Source organism: Podarcis raffonei, chromosome 2, assembly GCF_027172205.1.
Source record: "Podarcis raffonei isolate rPodRaf1 chromosome 2, rPodRaf1.pri, whole genome shotgun sequence".
Lineage (NCBI taxonomy): Eukaryota > Metazoa > Chordata > Lepidosauria > Squamata > Lacertidae > Podarcis > Podarcis raffonei.
The window spans coordinates 39,195,692-39,221,012 of NC_070603.1; the positions used below are offsets into that span (position 1 = coordinate 39,195,692).

Here is a 25,321-nt window from a genome sequence, read left to right on the forward strand (position 1 = left end):
AATATCAACATAGCAACAACTTCCACAGTGGGAAGGTTCACATAAGTCCTATGAGAGATCAGTATTGTTACTACTCGCTCTTCCATTTCCCCCTCCTTTTTTTTCTACCTCTGGCTTGGCTTGGGTTCTTCTGATTTGGATGGATTAGGGTCAAATTTTTCCATAGATTGATTGTAGATTATTCTGAAAGTTTGTAGAGGTGGTAGATATACAGTCTTCCATGCCCATGAGTCTGTTGCTTAATTCTAGGTAAACTATACAGTAAGATACAGAATGCACAATAACATCTGTAGACCCTAGGGGCTGTTCTGGTAGTGTGGTGATTTACATTTGACTCACAACTGTTGCAGCCCTGGTTGGTTATTTATATCATCTATGGAGCTCTGTTAATGAGTCCTGGAGGCTGTTATAGTGAACCACATTGAGACTAGAAATATTTCATGTTCCTTGATGCTTTGCTGCTATATTGCAAAAGGTCAGACATAAGAGTTTTCGCTTCCTAAAGGCACAACTGGGAGATACCACACTTTGCCAGAACAGCAGCAGGTATGCTTCTTCCCTGATGCAGTGCAGCTGTGTTTGTTGCACAGTGGTTGCCATCCAGGTTACATAGATGAATTGCATGTAGAGGAATAAGTTACTGCAGTTGGAGCATGGCTTCCTAAGATAGGCACTAAGATCCAAAGTACAAACTTCAAAACTTGATGAAATTGAACCAAAGTTCTTGATTCTGAAGGCTGCAGCATGGACAGCTTCTCAAATGGATGGCATTGCGTTAAATCTTCAGGTCTTAAAAAAATAAAATAAAATCAGAGCAAGGGAGATTTGGCCATAATTAAATCATGTCTGCTGGAACATGACTTTAATTCCGAAGTACCTAATGATTCTGTGTACCTAGAATAGAAGAGGAAGTACTAAACTGGCAAGTTCCTCCTAAGCTTTCTTCTTCATAGTGCCTGTGTTGAACAGCCCCATAATATTCTAAAACTCTAGCTGGACAACTGCCCCCCCATGTCCTTTTCATGCAGCTTCAAACTTCCCCTCAAGGGTTGGGGCAGGCACCTTCCAACTCAGGTTTTTCTTTTTCCTTGACGAAGGTTCAGGATTTAGAAAAGAAAAATCTATGCAGAGAGAATTAATTCCAGTACTTTTTTTTTATACAAGAATTATAGAATTATTATATTTGAGTAAAGACTGTCTCCATGCCAACCATTACAGTTCGCTTTATTTCACAATAGAGATCGCCAGAATGATTATCAGATATGGTGAGCTCATCTCCACTTTCTTAGACAAGGTTCCTTATCATTTTACTCTTCCGAAGGATGCTTTCATATACACGTTGCTTTAGGAACAGTGGTACAACCCTCGCAGTTGCCTAAGGCATTATTTATCCTGTGTATCTCACTTTAGATCCTTGAAGAAGATGCCTTAAGGACTTCGTTTCTTCTCTTACTTTTTTGAATTTCTAGGAAGGGTCATTGTATCCACTCCCCATTCCTATTGGAAACCTCAACACCACTGAGAGATCAGAATAATTTACTTTCTCTCTTCTTACTTGTGAGCCTCTGGTTGGATTTTCCTTTTTTGTGGGGGGCGGGAATCCTAAGAAGCAGATCAGAGAAGCAACATGCATATCTCTGTGCCCCCCTCTCTGTCTCTCCTTAATTAGCAGAGGACTCAAGGAGATTTTGATGCATCTCTTTTCCTAACAGTCTTGACTTGACCATTGGTTTTTATGTATGTAAACATACTGAATCTTCCTCCCCTGTTTGTCCTGCCCCTGCAAAGGGGTAGGTTTTGTTAGTGTTAGAAGAGGAGATTTCTTACCTGGAAATACTTGTGAGAGATTCGGATCCAGAAACTTCCTTGTTCCTCACACAATCACAGAGTGGACAGTGAAAGCTAGCTTCTAGCTCTTCCAGTTTCTTAGGGAAGAATTCAGTTCACTCCAATCTAAATAAGTAGGGTAATAGTTACTTCTCCTGATTGGTGGATCCAAGACACAAGCACTGGTTTTCAGGTAAGAAATTTACCTTTATCAAAACAATATGATGAAGCAATGTAGTGGTAAACAATGTAGCAAATTGTGACAAAGAAGGTCAGTGGCACTAATTAGTTGATTTTAGCTAGCAATTTTATTGCAGGTATGTAGTTCATAGGACAAAAGGAAATACTGCATCTGAAATTAAGGCTTGCATGCTATTCCTAAATGGTCTTGCTTGGAGGTAAGCCCCACTTATTTCTGAGGGATTTACTCTCAAGTAAGGTGGCAGCGGATTGTAGCCTTCCATGGCTTTCATGCATTAGTATGAGTGGTTTCAAAAAGGCTTTAAATGAACTGCCACACACTTTGCTTTTTTCCTTTTTCCAAAAAGAGAGGTATAGACTAGCCCTTAACAAGGAACTGAAATGTGCTCATTTTGTATATAAAAGGCAGTCTGTCTTTTCAGTTACTATGTGTGTATGTGTTATTGTGTCATGTGATAACAGCACTGTGTTTTCCTGTCATTTTTACAACTCTTTCCTGGCTGAAGTGATACACAAGCAACAATGGGTAGTAATCACATTGCCCCGTTCACTTTCAAAAGGAGAGAAGCGGAGATGATCGTGAAACTTTCCAGCAGGCTACAGTAAGCGTAACTGTCTGTTAGCCCCATTGTCAGATATTTTCATAACAGAAAAAGCAAAAGAAAGAAAAAGGCATGAACACCAATATAGATCCTTGCAGAAATTTGTCATATTATGAGTGAATTAATATATATATATTTAAATTAATTATTAAATACTTTCAACATATATTTCATTATTATTGTTTGAAGCTTATGGCTGCATTCGTACTTGCAATTCCCAATGTTCTGTCCCAGCTGACTGTCATTGGCTCTAGAAAGACAGTGTATTATTTTTTTTTAAAAGAGTACTGGTTTTCAGAGGATGACTCAGTGTTAGTTTACAAAAACCTCTCCTTTTAAAACCATAAATATATAATTCTCAAGCATGGTTGACCATAATGGATGGAGTTGATGCAGGTGTTATAAGGTTGTTGCAGATTGCCTCCAAAAAGCCTTCACTGATAGAACAGCTCTAGAACCTGTGAATCAAGTTGTCTTTTGTGAAGTATTATTTCATTTTTGTAGCTGCCATACTTCCAACACCTATTGATCTGTAAAACAGCCTCCCCCCCAACAACTAATGGACCAGTGAAAGTGAAATGTATGCTTCTGATGAAGTAAGCCTGAGGCACAATTGAGGTAGAATCTACACACTTATAAAAACTGTTCTGAAAACGCTTTTTTAAAAGTGTTTTTTTATATATATATATAAAATACATTGAATTTTCCGTAAGGCTCACCATCACCAACTAGTGTCACATTGTATATTGCACTTAAAAGACACTTAAAATGTTTTATTTGCAGCTGTATAGATGAGTCCCAAGGCAATTGAAGAGTTGCCTTCCATTGCACGGGTGTTAGATTTTGTTCTGAATCTTCTTAATTCATAAGTAATTCATACTGGCTTTGAGTACTTCTAAAACATTTTAACATAACATTGTAGTGCGTCGTGGAGGATACGAAAACATTCTGAGAAGATCAAGTATTTTCATCAATTTGGTGCAGTTCATCAGGTCCAAATTTTTGAGTCAGGCAATGCAGTACATTTCTGGGTAACTTAAAATGGTGTGACCTTAATTTAAAGCTACTCGCCCAAACAATGGAAATAACTGTGTTAGTTCCATGTTTACCCTTCCAGGAGAATAAAGAGTCTTCTCTAAGATCCCCTGCCTCATACTCACTAACAAGAAATAGTTAAACTTGTAATTTAGGAAATTAAACCAATCCTCATATAAAGGAAATTGTATTTTTATACCCTATTTTAGATCAGACTTAAAACTCCATAAAAAGTTATAATAAGAGAATCTATTTCCTTAAAATATTTTTTGCTGAATGTGAAATTGTAACTTAGTGGTTTGGGGTAGCAGACTGCAGGCCTCTGGGGACTACTTTATTTTCCTCAGACCCCATGAACTGGAGACAGGTATAAAAGACATAAACTTATAATTGAAGTGTGTTAAGCCCAGGAATTTGCCTTTAAGTTTTGGAACTGAAAAGAGCCTCTAGTGCTTCCTTACAAAAATATACTTGGTCATACATCATCCTCCCCCCCCCCCTCCCCAGCTTGGTTTCCACAGGGATCATTTTGTTGTTGCCGTTGTTTGTTGTAACAGTTGAAAGCCAGACTTTGTCAATCTACTTCACATCACCCAGAGATCTGTCAGTAGATTCCAATTTAACTACTCTGCTATCCCAAACAAAGATTATTGGGCTCATCACATTCAAATCACTGACCACAAGACGCACCTAGTTTTTGGAGGAGGAAAAACAAGAAAAAAAAATTCTGAATCCCAGAAGCCAGAACAGCAAACGGGATCGCTGCGCAGCAAAAGCAGCGATACCTCTTGCTGCTCTGGCTTCTGGGATAGCTGCGCAGCCTGCATTCGCTCCATAAGACGCGCACACATTTCCCCTTACTTTTTAGGAGGGAAAAAGTGAGTCTTATAGAGCAAAAAATATGGTATATATGAGAAACACATCAGTACCCCTCCATGCTATAATTGCCTGAAGAAGGCTCCACTTTGCTGATCTTATGCGCAGAATCAGGCACATCACTGGCTCTGCTCCCTGGGCATCCATGCATAAGATTCTTCTCTGCAGAGATTGGGGTCTCATGCCATGACTATGATGCTTTGCCTTGAAAAGTGGCAATGCTTACAGGATGCGTTTACATCGTTTGTTATATTTCTTTGTTGTGATGAAGAGGGACAGGCAGTTTTGTCCCAAAGCTTTTCTGCTTCAGTTTTTAGGCATCTGCAACAGTATGGATGTCATTTACCAGCACACCTGTAATACCTCTTGTGCCAGTGCTGGAAAATCTGGGCAAAGCAAACAAGAATGATCAAGCAGGATTCAAGAGTGCATGTTGTCTTGCCAGGGCACCAATATTACTTGCCTCTTGGGAAAGAAATACTGTCTCTGATTGTTGGCTGTTGATGGTCTCACTCCTGTGAAATTATTTCTGTGTCCTTTCAGTTGCTGGTAGTTCGTTCATTTTTTTGGTCATACTATAAAATGTGGCAAATGATTTCACTAGCGTAAGCACTTAGAAGTGTTGCAAAAATGGCTTTCAAGGTCCAGAGCACTCCTTCTCATGGTAAATCTGTCCCCTTAGCATGAAGGCCTTTTAAAATGTTATTTTGCCATAGATTTGACTAATTGTTCCATTGTCCGTTGCAAAGTGTACTGTTATAACCACAGCACGTACACATATTTTCTGTAGACCTGGAAAGAATTAAAAGTGGTTTCTTTTGTTTTATCTGTAAATTCTGAGAACTGTTGTAGTGAGAACTGCCCTCCATCCAGTTGGCTTTCCAAACCCTTAAGAGCAAGGTAGTGCTATGTTATCTTCCTGTACTAGAATATTGCTTTGTAGCCTTGCAGTGTGCTGCTGTTAAGGTTTTACTACTCCACAGAGATCCTGGGCTCATAGATCTCTCATTCACAAGGACCCCTTCTACATAATGCCCTGATTGGTGACAATCAGGAAGCATTAACGTATATTTCTGATGAGGGGATTTAGAGCTATTGTGGTATTGCCATAAAAACAGCTCTTCCCCCCAGTACTATTAGTCTGTGGAACAGTAGTGATCAGAACTGGGATTCCACTGGCAATGTGTGTTTGGCAACACTGATTACCTGCAGATACATTTGTACAGAAGTCCTCTGTGCATAATTGCCCTGTCAGTATTTCTCATTGAGTCACAAACAGTTTTATCATCCTTAGAACAAGAATGCTAAAGTTTGGGATTTTAGCTGGAGCTGTATACCTCTCCCAAACCTTTGAGTTCTGTTTCAGCAGCTGTCTAGCAACTTGTATGCCTTCTAGATTGGCCTTATTAACTAGCACATGGTTCTCGTTCTACAAGAAACTGAGGCATATCCTTGTAAATTCCCCAAATCTGATGGCTTACTTTAGCAGAAGGTAAGATGGAAAAAAATGAAATACTCCTCTCCAGAGAGTCAGAAATGTTTAAAACAATAAAATAAACAGGCAATATGCCTATAGAAAAATAAAGGTCTGCTGTGAACCAGCAGCTGCACTAATCAACTAATCTTGTCTGAATTAGGTTTAAATTCCTTTAGCTCCATGCAGTGCACCAGTCTCAGTCACTGATTCTACTAGGACTGAAATGGAAATGAGAGATGGGAGATGTGTTCAGGTCCTTGTCTGAACATGTAAGCACCAAATTGTATAGGGATTCTGGGTCCAGTGTACAAGCCCTTCCCCCAACTTCATCATGCACACTTCCCTCATTCAGTTCCCGACCTTCTCTTGTGTAGGGAAGGTCTGTGTAGGGATTCTCCTCATGTGAATGCAAGTACAACTCTCTTCGTGATCAACCATGTACAAGTGAATGTGGGTAGAATCCCTATACAAGATGGGAATGTTTGGGGACTGAGCAGGGAAGGGGCATGTGCAGGGACATTGAGGGTCAAGCTTGCATGCATGCTTCTGTCTATGTGGTTTGGCACTTTTGTAGTCATACCTATACACAGTTGGAGTTGGGTGTTATCAACTCCTGATGACATAGCACTCCAAAAACACTGAATAATCTTGTGCAGTGGTTTCTCGTAGATGTCAGACACCAAGAGGCACAGAATTGAACTTTTCTCCCTTGTTGGATATTCTTCAGTAATGTTAATTTAAATTTGATATGTATATTTTAAACACGGTTGTGCACCACCCTAAAATGATGTTAAGAGTGGTACAGAAGTGTGTTGTATATATATTAAGCTTTGCTTTCCTGCAGCTTTCCTAGCAAAAGGACAGTACATATTGAAACGAGATTTGCTCTGGTGTTACTTAAATACAGTAACCCTAAATGGATTTATTTTGATGTGTAGTGACACCTTGACTTAAACCTTGGCTGTGGATAGAATCCTGATTTACTTTTGTATACTTTGGTTTATAATTGAGTGCCACTTTGACTTCTCTCTCACTTCTCCTCCATATCAAAACCAAAAGCTTCTGGTAGCTAAATTAATTTCTTAGTATTTAAATTTTAATATTTGGTTGTATGAAAAGGAAAATGGAAGTAGTTTGTACACACAACTAAATTAGGCAGATCTTCTAAGCATCCAAATGATCCTTTCACCTAGGTATCTGAAGGGTTGATTGATGATAGAATCAGAAACGGTATCTGCCTTTGACTTTAAGATAAAAATATTGGAATTCCACGGAAACCTGTTAGATATTGTTTTATTCATTACTTAACCTAGAGGGAGGCAGGGTCCTAGCCCACCAGCTCAGGCTTGTGATAGTTTGGCCACATCTATCCCAAGGTTATCGGGGTGGGGGACAAGCCATTTGAATTCTTCGACATGTTACTGATGTTTGAGTCCTGGAAATCTTGTCTTAGCAAGATGGTGAGCTATGCTCTTGTTATATGTGTGTTATTTTGGGGTATTTAAGTAACTAGCCATAATGCCCCCCCAAATTAGTCATACTATGATGATGCCAATATTATTTGTATGAATTTTCAGTATCCTAGGAGTAGCAGACTTAGGGAGCAGTGTCTGTTTTGGTAAACAGGTTCTAGATGTTCAGCCTTGTAGCTGCAGAAGACAATTAGCAGGACATCAGTTTACTTTTTTGTAAGATCTGGGGTGTCTGTTTCCCTATAGGTTGTTTTTTCTCAGGTTTATTTAAAAGCATGAGTATTTCATATTACCAGTATCCTGCAATGTGCTAGCAGATTGGGAGCAATTAATTCCCAACACCTGTGTAATGTGATTTCTAAGATAAATTGCTTTATCTTTAGCAGGTGCAAATGGCAAAGCTTACAACTGACTTTCTATTTATTCTTTTTTGTTTCAGTTTCTCTCAGCTTCTAAATTCTTTTCTTTTCCTTTTTCATTCATTAACATTTTGTAGAAAGGTCTTGTAGGTGGTTTATTTATGACACAGACAGGAATTCAGAGATGCTGATAGATTATTTTTTTGCTCAGTATTATGTTGCCTCTATATTTAACTTGTATAGCTGAATCCATATTAAAGATGACATACCAAGATCAGGGGATGCTGGAGAAAGGGAGAGAGATACTTCATCATCTTCAGGAATTGGTGTTCTTACGTAATGCCAAGCCTTTGTATCGCACCGTTCTGTATTTCCTCTTTTGTGGCAAACTGCAGTTGTAAGCTATGATCAAACCATGGTTTGCATTTCAGATTGCAGACAAACTTTGGTGTGCACAAACTCTGTTTTTGCCTATTTGGATGTAACTGCAAACTGGTTTGCCACAAAAGAGGATGTGTAACAGTTTGCAAGGGGAGGAAGGTGTGTACATGCCCAAGGCTCTGTTTGAATTGAGCCAGGGTCTAGGAACTAAAAAGCCTTAGATCAAGTCTTTTTGCCATCTAATATTCTTTCATTAGTTTTAGGGGGTCTTTCTTGAATTCATGTTTGGACTTATTCCAAAACTAGTATTGCAGTGCATTTGTTGGGTTTGCTAAGTAATTTGATTAATTTCCCATAATTTTACTTGAGTGATTACTTCTGAAGTATTCTTTGCTCTTATCATAACCACAGTTTGTGATAAATGTACAAATATCCACATTAAATTTTCAGCTATCAGGTTTGACAAGTTCCTTGGTTCAGGGCTGAGAGGAAGGGCTTTAAAACTATGAAGCACTTCTAAAATTGCAGCTGAGGAGCCCAGAGTTTAACAGTCCAATCCTAAACATGCTTAATAATAATAACAATCCTACTGAATTCTTTGAGACCTTCCTCTTACAGGGTAAGCTTCATTTTCAAACATCTGACAGTGAAAATGATGGGTAGAAGATACTGGAGACTTTCACATTTGTCCTTGAGATGAGCACTGTTCATATTGGAAGACAAAAATAGAAAAACTGTATTTCTTCATGCAGAACCACTTGTCAGCAAGAAAAGAAACCTAACACAGCTGTGTCTGTTCGACCCGATGTAAAAAATATCCTTTATTACTGACACAAAATTCTGCACACTTCTTCTAGCCTTAAAATATGCACCAGCGGCTTTGTGGCTTTTTGACTAATCTTCTTTTACTTCAAAAATACACTGACAGAATATTGGCTCTGCATGTATTTTTGGAGTTAACATGATCCCTTCATTTTTTCTGTTTTCTATTAATATTTATAAACTCTTCTCGGAAACCCAACAGCCACAGGTATGGGTTTTCTTTATCAATGCAGGCAATAAAAGGGGAAAAACTTTAGAAGAATGTAGTTGCTTTATGTTACGTAGCATAGCTAATATTATCCTTCTGCATTTAATAGGAATGTAATACAGTTTTATGCAGGAATTTATAAACAACCACAGAAATAGACATACAGTTATTGTAATATAAGAGACAGATGGTCTTGATTAATAGCTAAAAAAAATCTAGTTGCTTTAGGTGAAACTGTTTACAGTATCCTGCCCTGTTACCTCCTTCTAGATTAGATCCTTCATGGAAAGTATATTATTGCATTAGCTTTATGTTCACTATTCTGTATAAATGCATTTAATCAGTGCTGTAAGAAAGAGAAAGTTTTCAATTGATATAAAATGTGGCAAAATTCCTTCCCAATTTTTTTTGGGCAGAGAGAGACTGAGAACACACAGCATTGAATCATCAGGAAAATTGAAGATTTCCCCTGAACAACATTGGGATTTTACTGCAGAGGACTTGAAAGATCTTGGAGAAATTGGACGAGGCGCTTATGGTTCTGTCAACAAAATGGTCCACAAACCAAGTGGGCAAATTATGGCTGTTAAAGTAGGTGATGCCCGTAATTACTCTTGTACTTTCCAACTGCAGGGGCAACATATAGTGGATAATTTAATATCCATCCATCTTGCGCTCAGCAGTTGTTTGCTTTCCCTTGCTGTCTGTATATTTTGCCTTGTAGTTTAGGGTTATTAAATACTTAACTGGGTTGTAAAATTATGGGTTGTAAAATTTAAGGAGAACATCTAATATACGTAAGCTTCTTTTTAACACAAACACTGTATATATACTGAGACCCTTTATCTCTAGGTTCCTGGTTTTAAATCCAGCTTAGGTTTATTATTCTTAAATGCAGTTTTGCAGTGGACAGGTCAGGGTCCTTTGTGGAACAAGCTAGCTGGCTTGCTGCAGTAGTTTTCATTTTTCCTACTTATCTACTTGCACCAGTGTGCTTTCGAACTGCTAGGTTGGCAGGAGCCTGGGACAAAGCAACGGGAGCTCACCCCATCATGTGGATTCGAACTGCTGACCTTCCAGTTGGCAAGCCCAAGAGGCACAGTGGTTTAGACCACAGCGCCACCTGCGTCCCACTCATTTCTTGTAATACTCTTTTAACAACACTGGGCTATAAAATAACTTGAAGTGAAGGCAGAATTGAGCCCTGTACTCAGTCCAGTTATCAGCAAATATACTGGCATGTTTCATAATGTAGGCCACTAGTCATCAAGTATAATAGGAGTAGAAGAGGGCGTGACCAGTATGCTTTATGGAATATTAAATGTTCTTCGCCCTGCTTTTTCCAGCATCTGTACATAAGTGAATTCTGGCCTACAAGGAATCCATTCTGTCTTGTTCCCTTCTCTCCCTGAATTTGTAGGGTGGCACATGCCATATTCTTTTCTGTATAGCCATGCCTCTGCTGAGTCCTGTTGAGGGTCAATATTTGGGTTTTGCATAGCAACAAATTTAAGGTTTGCTGCCAAATAAATAGGTCAGTACCAACAAGGAGTTGCGTCCAGTGTGGACTGCTTCACACTTTGCTTGTTAGCCAGGTTTCACTTGTGTATGCTGCAGTAGAGCACACAAAGTATGAATGCAGAGGTGGACATTTGTAAACACAATGGACAGGCTACATGAGAGACACATCACATTGCATCTCCCTGATACATCTTTAGTGGGTCCTTGAACATTTACGTTGACCTCAGCAACTGTCATACATTTATCTGTATGATAGACACAATTGCCATATTCAAACTTTGCTATTATACATTCCCATGTATTCAGTAATAAATACTAAATCATCATAAATTATGGGAGGAATTTAGCATTGCACTATTATGATGATTCTCTCAGCTTGCCATACAGGACAATCTCCTCCCTGCCCCCAGGTACGCTTTTCTGGAGCTTCCCACAATCACTCGAACCAGTTTGATCTTCCCAAGATCACTCTACCTTGATTTGTGCTCAGCTTGTGTTTTCTGTGGAAAGTCTTGATAATAGGTGGCTGTTTTATGGTAAAATAATGCTGGAAAAAGATTCTATATAGATGGCCAGGAAAATAAGAGTAAAGTAAAAGAAAAGAAAGAATTCTAAAATTCCATAGACAGAATTCTACAGAAAACAGGAAGGTGAGGCCACTGAAGAAAGAGAAACATGGTAAAGAAATATTGGAAAGGAATTCTGGAGAAGAAAATAGGAGCAAGGTCAGAAAACTTGGGAGATAAACTGCATTTTTGCAGGGATCTTGAAATCAAGGAGAGCACAATGGCAAGTGCTTTGCATATTTGGTCATGGGATTCCTTGGGAGTACAAAGATTGGATAATGTATTGTACAGTGGTACCTCAGGTTACATACGCTTCAGGTTACACACTCCACTAACCCAGAAATAGTGGGAAGTATTAAGAACTTTGCTTCAGGATGAGAACAGAAATCGTGCTCTGGCAGCGCGGCAGCAGCGGGAGGCCCCATTAGCTAAAGTGGTGCTTCAGGTTAAGAACAGTTTCAGGTTAAGAACAGCCCTCCGGAACGAATTAAGTACTTAACCCGAGGTACCACTATATACAAAGGCTAGGAATAGTTCCAAGCCCGAAGGGAATTGTGACGGTTAGAGGGCATTGGCCTATATGTAGTTTAGGTATTGCCCAGAGAGTTAAGAAACACTGGAAAAAGGAAAAACAGATGGAATGTGTTATATTTGCAGTTGTGTTTTAGAGTTCCCATTTCATCTTCTGTGTAACAGGCAGTTCTTTACTTGGATCATTCTGTTCTGCCCATCATTTGGTAGGCAAACAGTTGAACTGCTTACTATTTGTACTCTGGAATGTGTAATGGCTTTACAGCTGTAGAATAATTGTGCCCAGAAGAATTGTATAGTGTCTCCAGAACAAAGCAGAACCGTCCCATGCCTGCTATTATAACTTTCTCAAGTGGCTTTGATCAGCATTTGTTTGGTGGGGGAGGGTATGGTATTTTTGTTACTCTTAACAGTTAGCATATAGAGATCCATATTGTTATGCTATAACTGGGAGTATTTTTGTAAAGTGTCTTCTTGGGGCCATATTACGTGCTAATGTTCAAAGCATTTTTTTATTGTGTGCTTAGAATTGGCCTTATCTTTTTTCTTTAGAAAAACAGGGGTGTGGGTGTTCATGCTGATTTTGGATTGGGGCTGGAAGAGAGGTTAGCTGTTTAGCCCTGCACTGCTTTCCCTGGAAAATCATCCTCTACAGAAGCTTTTTTGCCCCAGAAGGTGATAGCAAATTGTGGGTAGTGCTGGAGGAGGTTGCCTAGAAAATAGCAATGGGTAAAAAAAGGATCAAAATCTGGATTAGGATTAGGATCCACTGCAGTTAACTTTTCTAAAAGGAGAGACATGACACAGTGCCTAAAAACACTTTTAATGTGCCATGCAGTTTGGCCCTTAGTCACAGATTGGCTACCAACGTGTCATATTCTTTATGGAGGGGGTGGGGGACCTTAGGCCAAGGGACCAAATATGGTCCTTAGTAATCTTTCTAGGCCATGCTTCCTCTCCAAACCACACCTGTGGCCAGCCTTGTACTGTGGCCTACTCAAATGTTTTTGTTAGGCTAGAATGTGTCCCATGAATTGAGTCCTGAACTGAAGAAAATACTGCCTAATAAAAGGGAATATTCATCCTCAAATATGGATTGTTGCATGATAATGATAGCATAAGTCAGCCTTCCCCAACTTGCTGTCTTCCCATCATCCTAAACTACTGGACAAGGTGTGGTGGTTAGACTTCTAGACTAGTACCTTGGAGATCAGGTTTGAATCCTTACTCAGGCATGTAACTCTTTGGTTGTCCTTGAGCTACTTGCTATTCTTCATCCTAACCTTCCTTACCGGTTAGAGGTTATTTATTTTTCTTAAAAATACACAATTACGTCCCCCTTCTAACCCACTTGAAATGTTTTAATAATTAAGTATTTAAAGTTCATTCACCTGAGCTGATTAAAATGGTTGAAATGACATGTCAAAGCCCATGGGTTGTGGTTGGTTGCTCCCAGTTTGGCTTGGAGAGTGGAAGGAGTGAAGTGGGCACTTTTGAGCAGCACATGAGTCACATGGGTGAGCCCATAATAAGATATTAATGTGACATGCAAACACAGCTAGTTCTGTTTCCTTTAATTATGATATCTCTTCCTTTCTTATTCTTTCAGAGAATTCGTTCGACAGTGGATGAAAAGGAACAGAAACAGCTTTTAATGGATTTGGATGTAGTTATGCGAAGTAGTGATTGCCCATATATTGTTCAGTTTTATGGAGCACTCTTCAGAGAGGTGGGCACTCAAAATCTGCTTAGTTTGTAACAGATTTAGTTAATACGTTTTATGACGTTTTAATGGGTAATGAAGCACATTAACTGAAGGGCAGGCAGTAGACAATTTGCAAGGGTAAACTAGTTTGGTGGGGGAGATGCATGTAAAGAAAACGTTAGCACTGCTTTATCTCTAAAATGCCTATTTCATTTCAGTGCTTCTCATTATAATCATGTGTTATACACTTGTGTCTTTCAAGCTTTCTACCTTTTATTACATTTCACTTTTATCACATTCCTCCTCTTAAGGAGGTTGGGATGGTGTACATGGTTCTCCCCCATTTTTATCACAACAACCCTGCCAGGTAGGTTAAACTGAGATATAATAGCTGGCCCAAGATATTGAGAAGCCTGGTAAGCATCTGACTACTCCAGGGGTCACGAGGAATGCAATGCCATTGTATTTTGGGGTGGACAACTGCTGTTGTATTCGAATGTCACATGCCACCTAACTACCATATATACTCGTGTATAAGCCGACTTTTTCAGCACATTTTTAATGCCACCAAGCGCATTTCCAGCAGCCCCTCGTCGGAGCAAGCTGTTTGCTGCCGCCACTCGTGCCGCCACCGCTCTGCCAAGCGTGGCTCCTGTGCCTGCCCTTGCGAGCGGCAGAGGCTGTTGTTGTCGGCAGAGGAGAAGGAAAGAGCAGCCCAAAAGCAGCCCTTTTGGGCTGCTCGTTCTTCCTCCGACGCTGCCGCCACCAACCTCTGCCTCTCGGCAGCACCCTAGGTAGGCAGAGAGACGGGAGGGGCTGGGGGGGGAGAGGTGCCCCCTCTGCGCACACGCTCTCCGGCCCACCAGGAGGTTTGTGGTGTGGTGAATTGGCTTATACTCGAGTCAAAAAGTTTCCCCAGTTTTTTGTGGTAAAATTAGGTGCCTCGGCTTATATTCGGGTCAGCTTATACTCGAGTATATACAGTAATTGATTAGACCAATTGTAATTTGACAAAAGAGGAAGCAGAATATTTTGTGAGGCCGACCAACTTGAAGTTTGTTCACAGAAATATATATGTTCTGCTGTGTCTCTCTTAGTAAGGCAAAGGTTTGCATCAGTGTTGGTTTGTATGTCTGAGGACCTTCTTTTTTATGCTTCCCTTTCCATCACAGCTTAACAAGAGTTGCACGCTGACCACCCCATATGTGTATTTCAGATTAGCAATAGTAAAACATGTCTTGCTTACTGCTTTTTTATTTTTAGGGTGACTGTTGGATCTGTATGGAGCTCATGTCTACCTCGTTTGATAAATTTTACAAATATGTATATAGTGTATTAGATGACGTTATTCCAGAAGAAATTCTAGGCAAAATCACTTTAGCTGTAAGTATTCTTTATATGCTCACTGCTGCCTTTTTTGTGTGTGCACACTTCTGCTTTGATTTTCAAATCCAGGATCTAGGCGGGAGATGATCTGGCTTATTTAGGCTTGTTGCTGTGAACCATCCCTAATGGTTTACTGCTCAGTCTCTGCCAGGGCGGCTTCAGAATTTTTTTTTCTTGTGGTGGTGGAGGGGCACAGAAAGCACAAAATATACTTCTAGGTGGGTGGGTTGTGTCCCACATGCTAAGATCTCTGAAAGAAAAATAGCAGTATATGCCAATGACAGGAGTCCAGCAACGGGGAGGCAAGAGTGGGGGTGAGCTCCTTGGTTGGGGAGTGCACTGCCCCTAGCCCATGCCCCAGCACCACCCATGGTCCCTGCTAGCACAAGTGGGAAACAAACCACGGTCTTACACAACCATTTCTATCACATTTTGTTTGCATTAACTACACTGTAACATGGTATAGCTATTAAATGTTTAAAGGGACGCGTCTGCATTTCTGCCTTATAAGCTGTCTGAGATGCATCTTTAAATTGTTTGGCTTTGAATTGTGTAACAGCAGGCATTTTATTATATTTTTGTTCCCAGTAAAATTTCTCCTTCTCTCCTAGACTGTGAAAGCACTAAACCACTTAAAAGAAAACTTGAAAATCATTCACAGAGGTAGGCTTTTTTGGATTTGCCTTTCTTACTGTGTGGTATGTCTGTCACACGCCGTTCTTCCTGAGCATGCCTGTAGATTTTGCAAAATATATTTATGACCCGACTTTTGGGGGTATTCCACTTGATCATTTTATGTTTCACTATGTCCATGTGAGTTTTGGTTTTCTTGGGCTACCAGTTGGAGGCTGACATTAGGACAGAGCCAATTGACAACACTCGTTGGGTGTTTTTAAGTCACAAGTTTCTGTGTGGAGAACAGGGTCACAGTGCTATGGGAGGGGGTTTCACCCATTTAAGTCTCTCACACACCAAAGCTGCTGCCATTGGTTGCTTGGCTGGCTGAGGTGCCTAGTTTGTTACTCCCTAACAAACCAGGATTTGTAAGTCAACAACAAACAATGGTTTAAGGCTGGCTAGTGATCCTGGTTTGTAAGGAAGCAACAAACCGAGATCCTGAGTTTGGCTATCATGGGAAGCAAGCTCGAATCCAGGTTCTTGATTTATTTCTCCTGTTAATTCCAGAGGGGGAGTGACTCTAGCTTCCTGGGACATGCAGTTGCGGTTGCTGTCTTTAGTCGTTACTTTGTGTCTAACACTATGTAACTTTCAGCAGTTGGAAACTGAAGTGTTTTGGTTGCAGCTTATCTGCTTAAATATGTTTCTGTTTGCCCACATCTGTTGCAGATATTAAACCTTCCAATATTCTTCTGGACAGAAACGGAAATATTAAACTCTGTGATTTCGGCATTAGTGGACAACTTGTAGACTCCATTGCCAAAACCAGAGATGCTGGCTGCCGGCCCTACATGGCAGTAAGTGGGATTTGAAAACTTATATGTGATGGGTGAGGTGCAAATAGAAATGGAATCCTTTCTTTTACTCCCTTTGTTGTATAGGCAGAAGCTAAACATTTTGTACATGAATGGCTGAGGTTGAAATCATGCTTCAGCTTCACAAGCTAAAACTTAGATGAAGTTAGCTTGATGTGAGGCTTCTCCAGCTTAATCTTAGTACATTACATCACTGCACACCCAAGGTAATGCTGAACAGCTTTTCTTGCAGTAATCAAATCTCTTTCATGCTTTAGTAACCTGGTCCCTCTACTGGCGAAGGTATTGGAAGCATCCATTTTCTATGTGTTTGCATTTAGATAGTCATTTGTAGGAGGAATCTATAATGAGCTAGTAAAACCCTGTGGCTCCTATCAGAGCTTTTCCTGGGAAGAAGAGGCTCGGGAATAGAGTGAGGACATTTTGGGCCATGATGATTACCATACAAAGGTGCAGGGAAACGGGGAACATGCAGTTCAGTGAAATTCCTTTTGAGGAAATTAAGTCTGAAAATTGCTTAGTAACATTCTGATGAGGATATTGGTGTCTTGTGGTAGCATGGATCAATAAAATATAGCTTTAGTTCCCAAATGTGGCAGAAAAATTGACTAGTCTAAGAGGGATGCCCCCTATTGCCATTTAAATAACAGACAGATGGTTACACAAGATTTCCAAAAATACAGATTCTTTTGCCATTTGTGTTAGTTTTTTTAAGGAGAAGTGATGCCAGATTCAAAGCCACAGATAACAGGGAAACAAAGCATATTCTTTCAGAAATACTGGCACCAGCCAAGTGAGACCAATACACTTGAGTTGTGACATTAAATAGCAGATGGTTTTGCCAAGCAGAACCAGATTGGACAAAAGTGCTGCAAAAGATTGAATGGTTCAGTACAATCATAACAATACAACATCATAAAATTCACAAATAAAATAAGAGGGTAATTTTATATAGAATAATATCTAGATTTTAGGCACCTGAAACATTGAAATACGTTTAATACTTCACCGTGATGAAACTTGTATATAATAATTGTCCAGGGCTTCTAAGCGGGAACCATGGGATCTAATTATCCTGAGAAGACTCATATTAAGGGCTTTCGTTCAGACTCCAGATTCAGTACTTTGGAAAACAGTCCACCTCAGTCAAAGATGCTTAAGGGGTTGCCTAATTTGGCTCAGTGTTTATCCAAGTCCAATTCCTTCCTACCCCTTCACTAGTGAGAAATCAAAAATTTCAGAAGGATAGCTGCAGTGATTTCCCCTCAAGGCCAGTCTTTGCAGTTTTGGGGTGGGTAGAAAAGGAATCACTTAAATATCCCCTAATGTTTGCTTCATTTGCATAATTCATACCATGTTGCAGGATTCTGATTTGCTTTAAATAGAGTACATGCAGCCCTGAATTAGAATTAGGATCATGGAAGGGACAGTTGGTGTTAAATGAATCCTTCTCCATAGCCCAATTCAGTAAATTGTTGTCTTTTTCTTATATAACTGATATTCTTCCTCTAATTTCAGCCAGAGAGGATAGACCCCAGTGCATCCAGGCAAGGATATGATGTCCGCTCTGATGTCTGGAGCTTAGGGATTACATTGGTAAGTGAGAAATGCTAAGGGCTTTGCATGCTGCTGGAGATAAAACCCTAAAGCAGCTTGTGAAGCAGCTTTAGGAGAAGTAAAAGCTAAACTGGCATTACTCTTGTGAACATGTACGCTGCGATAGGGCCTGCATTGCCTCCCTGAATAACAGACCTGTCTCAGCTTTCCTCTGCTACGCAGTTTGGCTTCCGTGGCTACTTTTTATCAGCAGTGACTTTACTCTGTTACTAGGGGGCAGCAATGCATGCTAAACCTCAAAAGATCCATGCTTTAAGCTAGGAAATCTGTTCCTTGATGCCCCTTTAGAGCCAATGTAAGCCCAGCCTTCCTAGGTTTGGACCACTGAAGAAAGCAAACTTAGTAGGAGTGGAGAAGAGTGTATTGAAGAAGAAAGGTAGAAACCAAGGGTTCGGTCTAATCAGAGACAGTTCCAGATTCGAAGGGGCTGGGCATAGTACCCTCTCTGGGCACATACACCCTTAGCATTAGCCTAGTAGCCACCTCCAAAGTGGAGCTGACTAGGGGTGGGGGACAGGTGGCAATGGTATCAAAGGGGGAAACCAGGAACTCCAGCTACCACCTCCATTTCCCTGGAATGCCTCTGGGCCCTGCCCTAGCATGTACAGTGGATGCTCAGGTTGCAAACGTGATCCGTGCGGGAAGCACGTTCGCAACCCGCAGCATCCGCAACCCACAGCGCCGCATCTGCACGTGCAAGTTGCAATTCAGCCCTTCTGCACATGTGCAAAGCGATTTAGTGCTTCTGCGCATGCGCAAGCAATGAAACCCAGAAGTAATTTGTTCCGGTACTTCCGGTTTTGGTGCGGTGCATAACCCAAAGCTTCTGTAACCTGAGGTATGACTGTAGTATGTTTAGGAGGAATGGGTAGACATTGTTTCCTCTGCTTTTTTTATGGGAAGCTTGAGGTCCGTCAACCGGAGACAAATGCAAAATAGGGGCTTGGGTTAATGCAGAACACACACACACACACACACACACACACACACACACACACACACACTATTATTTCATGTGTTTTAGAGGTCAAGTGCTTGCCTGCTGTTTTGTGAACATTTTAAATTTAATTGAAGCAGCTGGTAAGTTGCCCACTCTTGCTTCCCCAGCAATTGCCTGCACACCTCGTATGATTCTTCTTTTTAACAAAAGAAATGGAAAGCATTGCAGCTCTTCTACAGCAGCAAGACAGAATTTCTCCCCCATCTGTGGAAAGCAGACTTGTGGGCTTTTCACAAATGGTAAAGTGTGAATACATCCAGTTGCAAAGACAAGGAAAAAAGAATGTTTGTGGGGAGCAGGGGGGATTAGGATGCAGAGGGTTGAGTTCTTTTAAGTTACTACTATGTCTAGGAATCTCTTTTGAGTACTGGAACTATTATTTCTCAGGCACAAGCCATCTCCTACTTTCCCCCAAGCTTTCTTGATTTCAGCGGGCTAATTTGGGGGGTTGCTATTGTTAAATCGTTAGGAGTTGGAAACCTTGCACAGAGCTTCTGCTGTTGGGCTTGTTTGGAGAATCCTCGCTCCCACCCTCCTGGCCCCATGAACTTCACAATGGCTAATCTATCCCATGCTGTTGCTTTTTCTTTCGGTGTAGTATGAACTGGCCACAGGACGGTTCCCCTATCCCAAATGGAATAGTGTTTTTGATCAACTGACACAAGTAGTCAAAGGAGACCCACCACAGCTGAGTAACTCAGAGGAACGGGAGTTCTCCCAAAGTTTTATCAACTTTGTCAACTTGTGGTGAGTATGCCTCGCTCTGGGGCTCTTCAGGGCATTAGTAAGTGGTTCTGGCTCAGGCTTCCAACTCTGTCCCTCAGCAACTTGCATGTGGCAGCAACATCCAAGAGCATTCATGTTGCTGGTAATGGTGCATTTTTCCTCCACTGAGGATGAAAGTGGTTTGGGTGGAGAATGCTGCAGTATGAAGAGCCACTTGCAAGCCTTAAATTAATGCCACATTTCCTGCATGTGTGATGGAAGTGGTGGCTTGGAGAGATTTAGACATGTCCTTCCCTGGTTGAGTTGCCACTCAACGTGAAGGCAACGCAGATCTTCCTTACTGACTTCTCACATTTGACAAATAGCACCGGGGTGGTGGGGAGGCCTTTCCTCAGGCTGTGTCTGTAGCAAGACCTTTTGTAGCCCCTAATTACATTTTGGAGATCCGTTTGTTGTTGCCTCCTCGATATATGATAGAGGGAGTAGCGATTGCATCAAATAGAGTGCACACTGTAAATTGCAGAATATATCTTTGTAGTGCCACCTGCTGGGAGTTTGCCTACCTGCAGGTTTGTAGCTGTGATATTTTAAATGAATGTTGATAAGTTGTGTTTGCCTCATTGCAGCACAATTATTACATTGTCCTGTGGATAAAACAAAGTGGATCTGAGTCGGTTGCTCTCGTTACATTTAGCACACCAGAATGGGCTCAGGAAGCGTTATGTGAGCAACTTAACATCCTTCAGTATACTAGTCTACATCAGTGGTGATTTGGAGCCATGCAAGACAATAGTTAAAGATACCTTTAAGATGAAACAATTGCCTTTGAGGCTGTAATCACACGAAAGAGAAAGCAGAGGTGTGGTATTTAAAGGAGAATGATCAATGTACGTTTTACAAACTGATTAAAGCAAGACAGTCGCTTCAAATTCACTACAGTGTTGATGTGCTGCCACCTGCTGGTTTGACATTTTTCTGCAGTGTTTTTAAAATGCAGTTAGTTAGCCTCTTGAGGGACGCGTGTGGCGCTGTGGGTAAAAGCCTCAGCGCCTAGGGCTTGCCGATCGAAAGGTCGGCGGTTCGAATCCCCACGGCGGGGTGCGCTCCCACTGCTCAGTCCCAGCGCCTGCCAACCTAGCAGTTCGAAAGCACCCCCGGGTGCAAGTAGATAAATAGGGACCGCTTACCAGCGGGAAGGTAAACGGCGTTCCGTGTGCTGCGCTGGCTCGCCAGATGCAGCTTGTCACGCTGGCCACATGACCCGGAAGTGTCTGCGGACAGCGCTGGCCCCCGGCCTCTTGAGTGAGATGGGCGCACAACCCCAGAGTCTGTCAAGACTGGCCCGTACGGGCAGGGATACCTTTACCTTTACCTTTTATAGTTAGCCTCTTGAGCTGATTTCTTAGAGGCAGATGGGCAGGACAAAGCTGTCTTTAATTCAGTGATGTGCTTTCCTCCTTAGAAAGGTGGGGAGCAGGTTTTGTGTTAAGTATACCAGGCCCTTGAAAAGCAACTGTGGCATTTTCCTCTCTGCTGAGCTCTCTATATTCATTATTGGCAGGTTATGGTAGTGCAAGAAGGATCTTTTTTAGACTCCCCCCCCCCCCCCGGCCTATGTTTGTTTATGAAGGGTTAATTTCATACTGCACAGGTCTTGAGAAAGAAGTAAAAGGAAATTTCCCTGATGCCAGGAAGTTGTTGAAAGGCTGTGTACTTCCTGCATTCAGAATTTTAAAACGATGGAGTGAGAGACGTACCGATAGGTTGCAGACTTCAGAGTGCATCTGGTTATATTGCAGCATTTTCTTGGTTACCTGCAGACCAAGAACAGTCCTGGGATTCTCAATACATTCAATATACTCTGAGCTTAATAGGGAATACAGAATTGAAAATACGGTGTCCAGGGCTCCTGCATAGTTTGGTAGAAAGAGGAATTTCAATAGTGCATCTTGTCTTGCATGGCTCATCTGCTGAAATTCCCACTCCTATACAGCTTGCACAAGCCCTGTCCTCTTTTTTTAATTTATTTTTATTTAAGGTGACTTAAATGACCATTAATGATCATCATCATACATATAGGTGCGATAGAATTGCAGACTCTGACAGTGTGCAGTGTCTTAACTGCCCAACACTTAATTTCAGATGTTTTTCTGCAATGTTCTGTCACCCTAATCCTCTTACTGATCTTTTTAGCCTTACAAAGGACGAGTCCAAAAGGCCAAAGTATAAGGAGCTTCTGGTGAGTATGATGGGATATGTGAATGCATGAGACTAGAACTGGCTAAGACTTTAAGGACTTTAAAGACTTTAACTCTTTTGAAGCTTGGTATTATTAATATTATTATTAATTATACCCCACCCATTTGACTGGGTTGCCAACAGATATAATTAGGCATTCTGTAGCAGCACCATTGGTATTCCCACTTTGTGAGATATGAGCATTCTACCTGTTTAGTGCAAACAGTGAGGCCGGGCTTGCTATTTTGTCTTTTGCTGTGGTGAGCAATGAAGCAAGCCCACATTTAGTTTGTTCAGGGGTTGTGTTGTGTATCTAGAGAATTAAAGTTTTTTGGCAATTGCATGGCATATTTAATTGATATAATTAAAATTTGATTTTGGGATTTGTCTGCTTCACCAGTTATCCATTTCCTCCCAAACGTAAGGCCAAGGGATGTACTATACCCCACTTACCTTCTCTGTGTGTATATGCCCATGTTGATGCTTGGACCCCTTCTACTGAATCTTGTGAGCTGGTACCTCAGCACAGCAACTCATAACACCTGAAGTGTTAAGTTGCATGGAAGTACCCTTGGGAGCTCACACGTCTTCTGGAGGCACCTTCTGTGCTCCAAAAGTGAGACTATATTTTGTTCCCTTCTCTTCTACCAGAAACATCCCTTCATCCTAATGTATGAGGAGCGAACAGTGGACGTTGCGTGCTATGTTTGTAAAATCCTGGATCAAATGCCAACGACTCCGAGCTCTCCAATGTATGTCGATTGATACTGCTGCTACATCAAAACTCTAGTGCAAATGCTGAGAAAAAGCAAGATGTACAGAATCTTCACCCCGTATTGCAGTGTTTTAACGCTCGCCCAGACACCATGTGCAATAATGTTGGTGTTTTTCTTCCATTCTGTCTGTATATTATTGTCACTTATAAAGTGCATCCATGTAATAATACCTGATCACAGTGTTAGTGTCAGTCAAAGAGAGATCTTATTTTGCTCTTTTTGTGGACATATTCATAAAACGTGGAAATAAGTAACATTTTATTTGTTGACCATGATTGGATAGCACCTAAAGTTAATTTCTAGACTCAGAGACTTCTCAGCAGCTACTGGAATGATTTTATTCTCTCAAACTCTTCCAATTGTTACAGATAATATAAAAGAAAGGAAGTTAGGCATTGGCCTATCTGATTCTGAACATAAACTGCTTGGGGAGAAAGAAACTTTTATGCAGCCAAATGAGCTACTTTTACCTTCTGAAGCCAACAAAGGCAAAGAGGGGATAATATATAAATATATATATAAATATATTTCTTCACAAAGTGCAATAGATTAATTGATTTGAAATTCTGTTGCTTTTCAGTCACAGTATATGTTTTGAAGACAATTGTGGCTCAGCAGAACTTCATATTTCGGAGGGAGAAAGAAGTGATCATGTAAAATGGACTATGTCTTTACCAAAAAATAAAAATAAAAATGCATTGCATTGCATTGAAAGGAGCTAACAATTAAACTCATGAGAGTATGAGTTTGAACTCATGGAGAATAATGTATTGTTTCATTTTCCAAGCAAGCCACTTCTTCAGTAGAACTAGGTGTCCTGTAAATTGTTACCTGGTGAGATAAGACTTTTACCTGAGGAATTATTAAACTACTCAGTTGAATTTAACTGGCTTGTGACCCCTGATTTCCACCTCATGGCTAAACTTTCACCATTGAAAGGGTACGGGACAGTTCGCAGTTGTGAAGAGCTATTTTACATTGTTAATAATTATTTGTAATTTATCTCCATCAAACTTCTCATGTTTTCCAGTTGCATAGAAACTTCCCACAGAGCTCCAGGTATGACTTGGATTTCTGATATTAACCGTCAGATCAAATAAGCTCCCCACATCCCCATCAGTTGGATAGTTGGGCTTCCAAAATCATTACAAAGAGGATGCTAAATATGTTTGCTTTCATTTTGTGGATGAATTTGTTTATTAGAAGAATTTCCTAACCCAACGGTAACTAAGAGAACTGGAATGTTAAGTTCTTAAAAGCATGTGACAGAAAAAAGGAAACCCAGAGGTTATATTGCCAGACGGAGGGTGGGGTGGGGGAGCCCTTTAAACAATTATATTGTCATCTCAACTGCATCCAGTGTGATCTTGTCTTCTAAGTCACAAGGGGGAGGAAGTGGTGTTTTTTAAAATCCAAAGTTATTTGTAATCTCAGTAACAGTCACTATTTAACATGTAATACTAGAATTGTAAGGGAATTAAGCTTTACCATTGAGTGGGTCAGCGATAACAAGACCCTGTTACTATAACCAGTTAACTTAATTTTCTCTAGTATACCAGCTGATTAATAGGATTTGGGGGCAAAATCTTGGTCAACACCATAAGAGATAATGTATTGAAATGGGAACCAGTTGGGACCAGGGTCATTCCAAGACATTTTGCTGCCTGAGGTAAATGACAAGTGCAGAAGCTGACCAAACTGCCAGGTAAGCACCCACCACCTGAGCGGCTGTTTCACTTGCCCAATGGTAGGCAAAGTCTCTGGTTGGGACTGTTCTAATGTAGTAATTATTCATTGTAATCCACTCAGGTGGAAGATTTTCGACCTCATCCAGATGTTCCCAACCTCTATATGCCTATCTCCTGGCTTTTCCTCTTTGTGCCTGCCGGAAATTGAATAGTAATTAGAGCCCCTTTCATCTTGCATTCTATTCTCACGTATGTTAGCAGCGCATTTCCATTTGGTCAACCGCAAATGGAGGTAGCTCCTATTCAGGCTCAGTGGATGTCTGAGAGGAACTGTTCTAGCATATTAATCATAGATTGATATATTAAGGGTGCAGCATTTATATTACAGTATATGTTTATAAAGATGTATAGTGTTCAGAAGCTGTGAAAATAGTGTAAGAACTGTACATTGTGAGCTCTGGTTTAATTTTTTTCTTGTACCATAGAAAAAAAATGTAAAGTTTATTGAGAAGCTGATGTGCAGGGGATATTGCCTTATTGTCTGTAAGTAAAATGGAGTTTGACAACATGATAGCTTCTAAGAGCTTCCAACTATTTTATCCTCTCCTGGTTTGACTTCCTCTTCTATTTAAAATACTCTACATGGAATCAAAGTGTTAATGTAATAGGTCCCCCCCACCCCCGCCTGCAGGTCAGTTGTAATATATCAAGGATCTGAATACGATCTTGCTATAAGGTCAGACATGATGATGGGGAAATCAATAAATGAAAAATGAAATTTAAAAATGCCATCTTTCTTTGGCCAAATTTTCCT

At 40.7% G+C, this 25,321-nt stretch overlaps 1 protein-coding gene across 10 annotated transcripts in view; it reads left to right on the top strand.

The window, feature by feature from the left end:
• MAP2K4 (mitogen-activated protein kinase kinase 4) overlaps positions 1–25,075 on the top strand; it is a 47,548-nt gene extending 22,473 nt beyond the window's left edge. For 8 of the 10 annotated variants that reach the window (XM_053376113.1, XM_053376105.1, XM_053376107.1 and 5 more), the window contains 10 exons: positions 2,535–2,630; positions 9,677–9,851; positions 13,488–13,607; positions 14,847–14,966; positions 15,581–15,632; positions 16,317–16,444; positions 17,981–18,058; positions 19,678–19,826; positions 21,999–22,044; positions 22,695–25,075. In XM_053376113.1, coding sequence (XP_053232088.1) covers positions 2,535–2,630; positions 9,677–9,851; positions 13,488–13,607; positions 14,847–14,966; positions 15,581–15,632; positions 16,317–16,444; positions 17,981–18,058; positions 19,678–19,826; positions 21,999–22,044; positions 22,695–22,808 — 1,078 coding nt within the window. In that variant the 3' untranslated portion in view covers positions 22,809–25,075. The remainder of the gene's footprint in view (positions 1–2,534; positions 2,631–9,676; positions 9,852–13,487; positions 13,608–14,846; positions 14,967–15,580; positions 15,633–16,316; positions 16,445–17,980; positions 18,059–19,677; positions 19,827–21,998; positions 22,045–22,694) is intronic. The other 2 variants (XM_053376111.1, XM_053376108.1) reach the window with 1 other exon arrangement.
• The last annotated feature ends 246 nt before the right edge of the window (positions 25,076–25,321 follow it).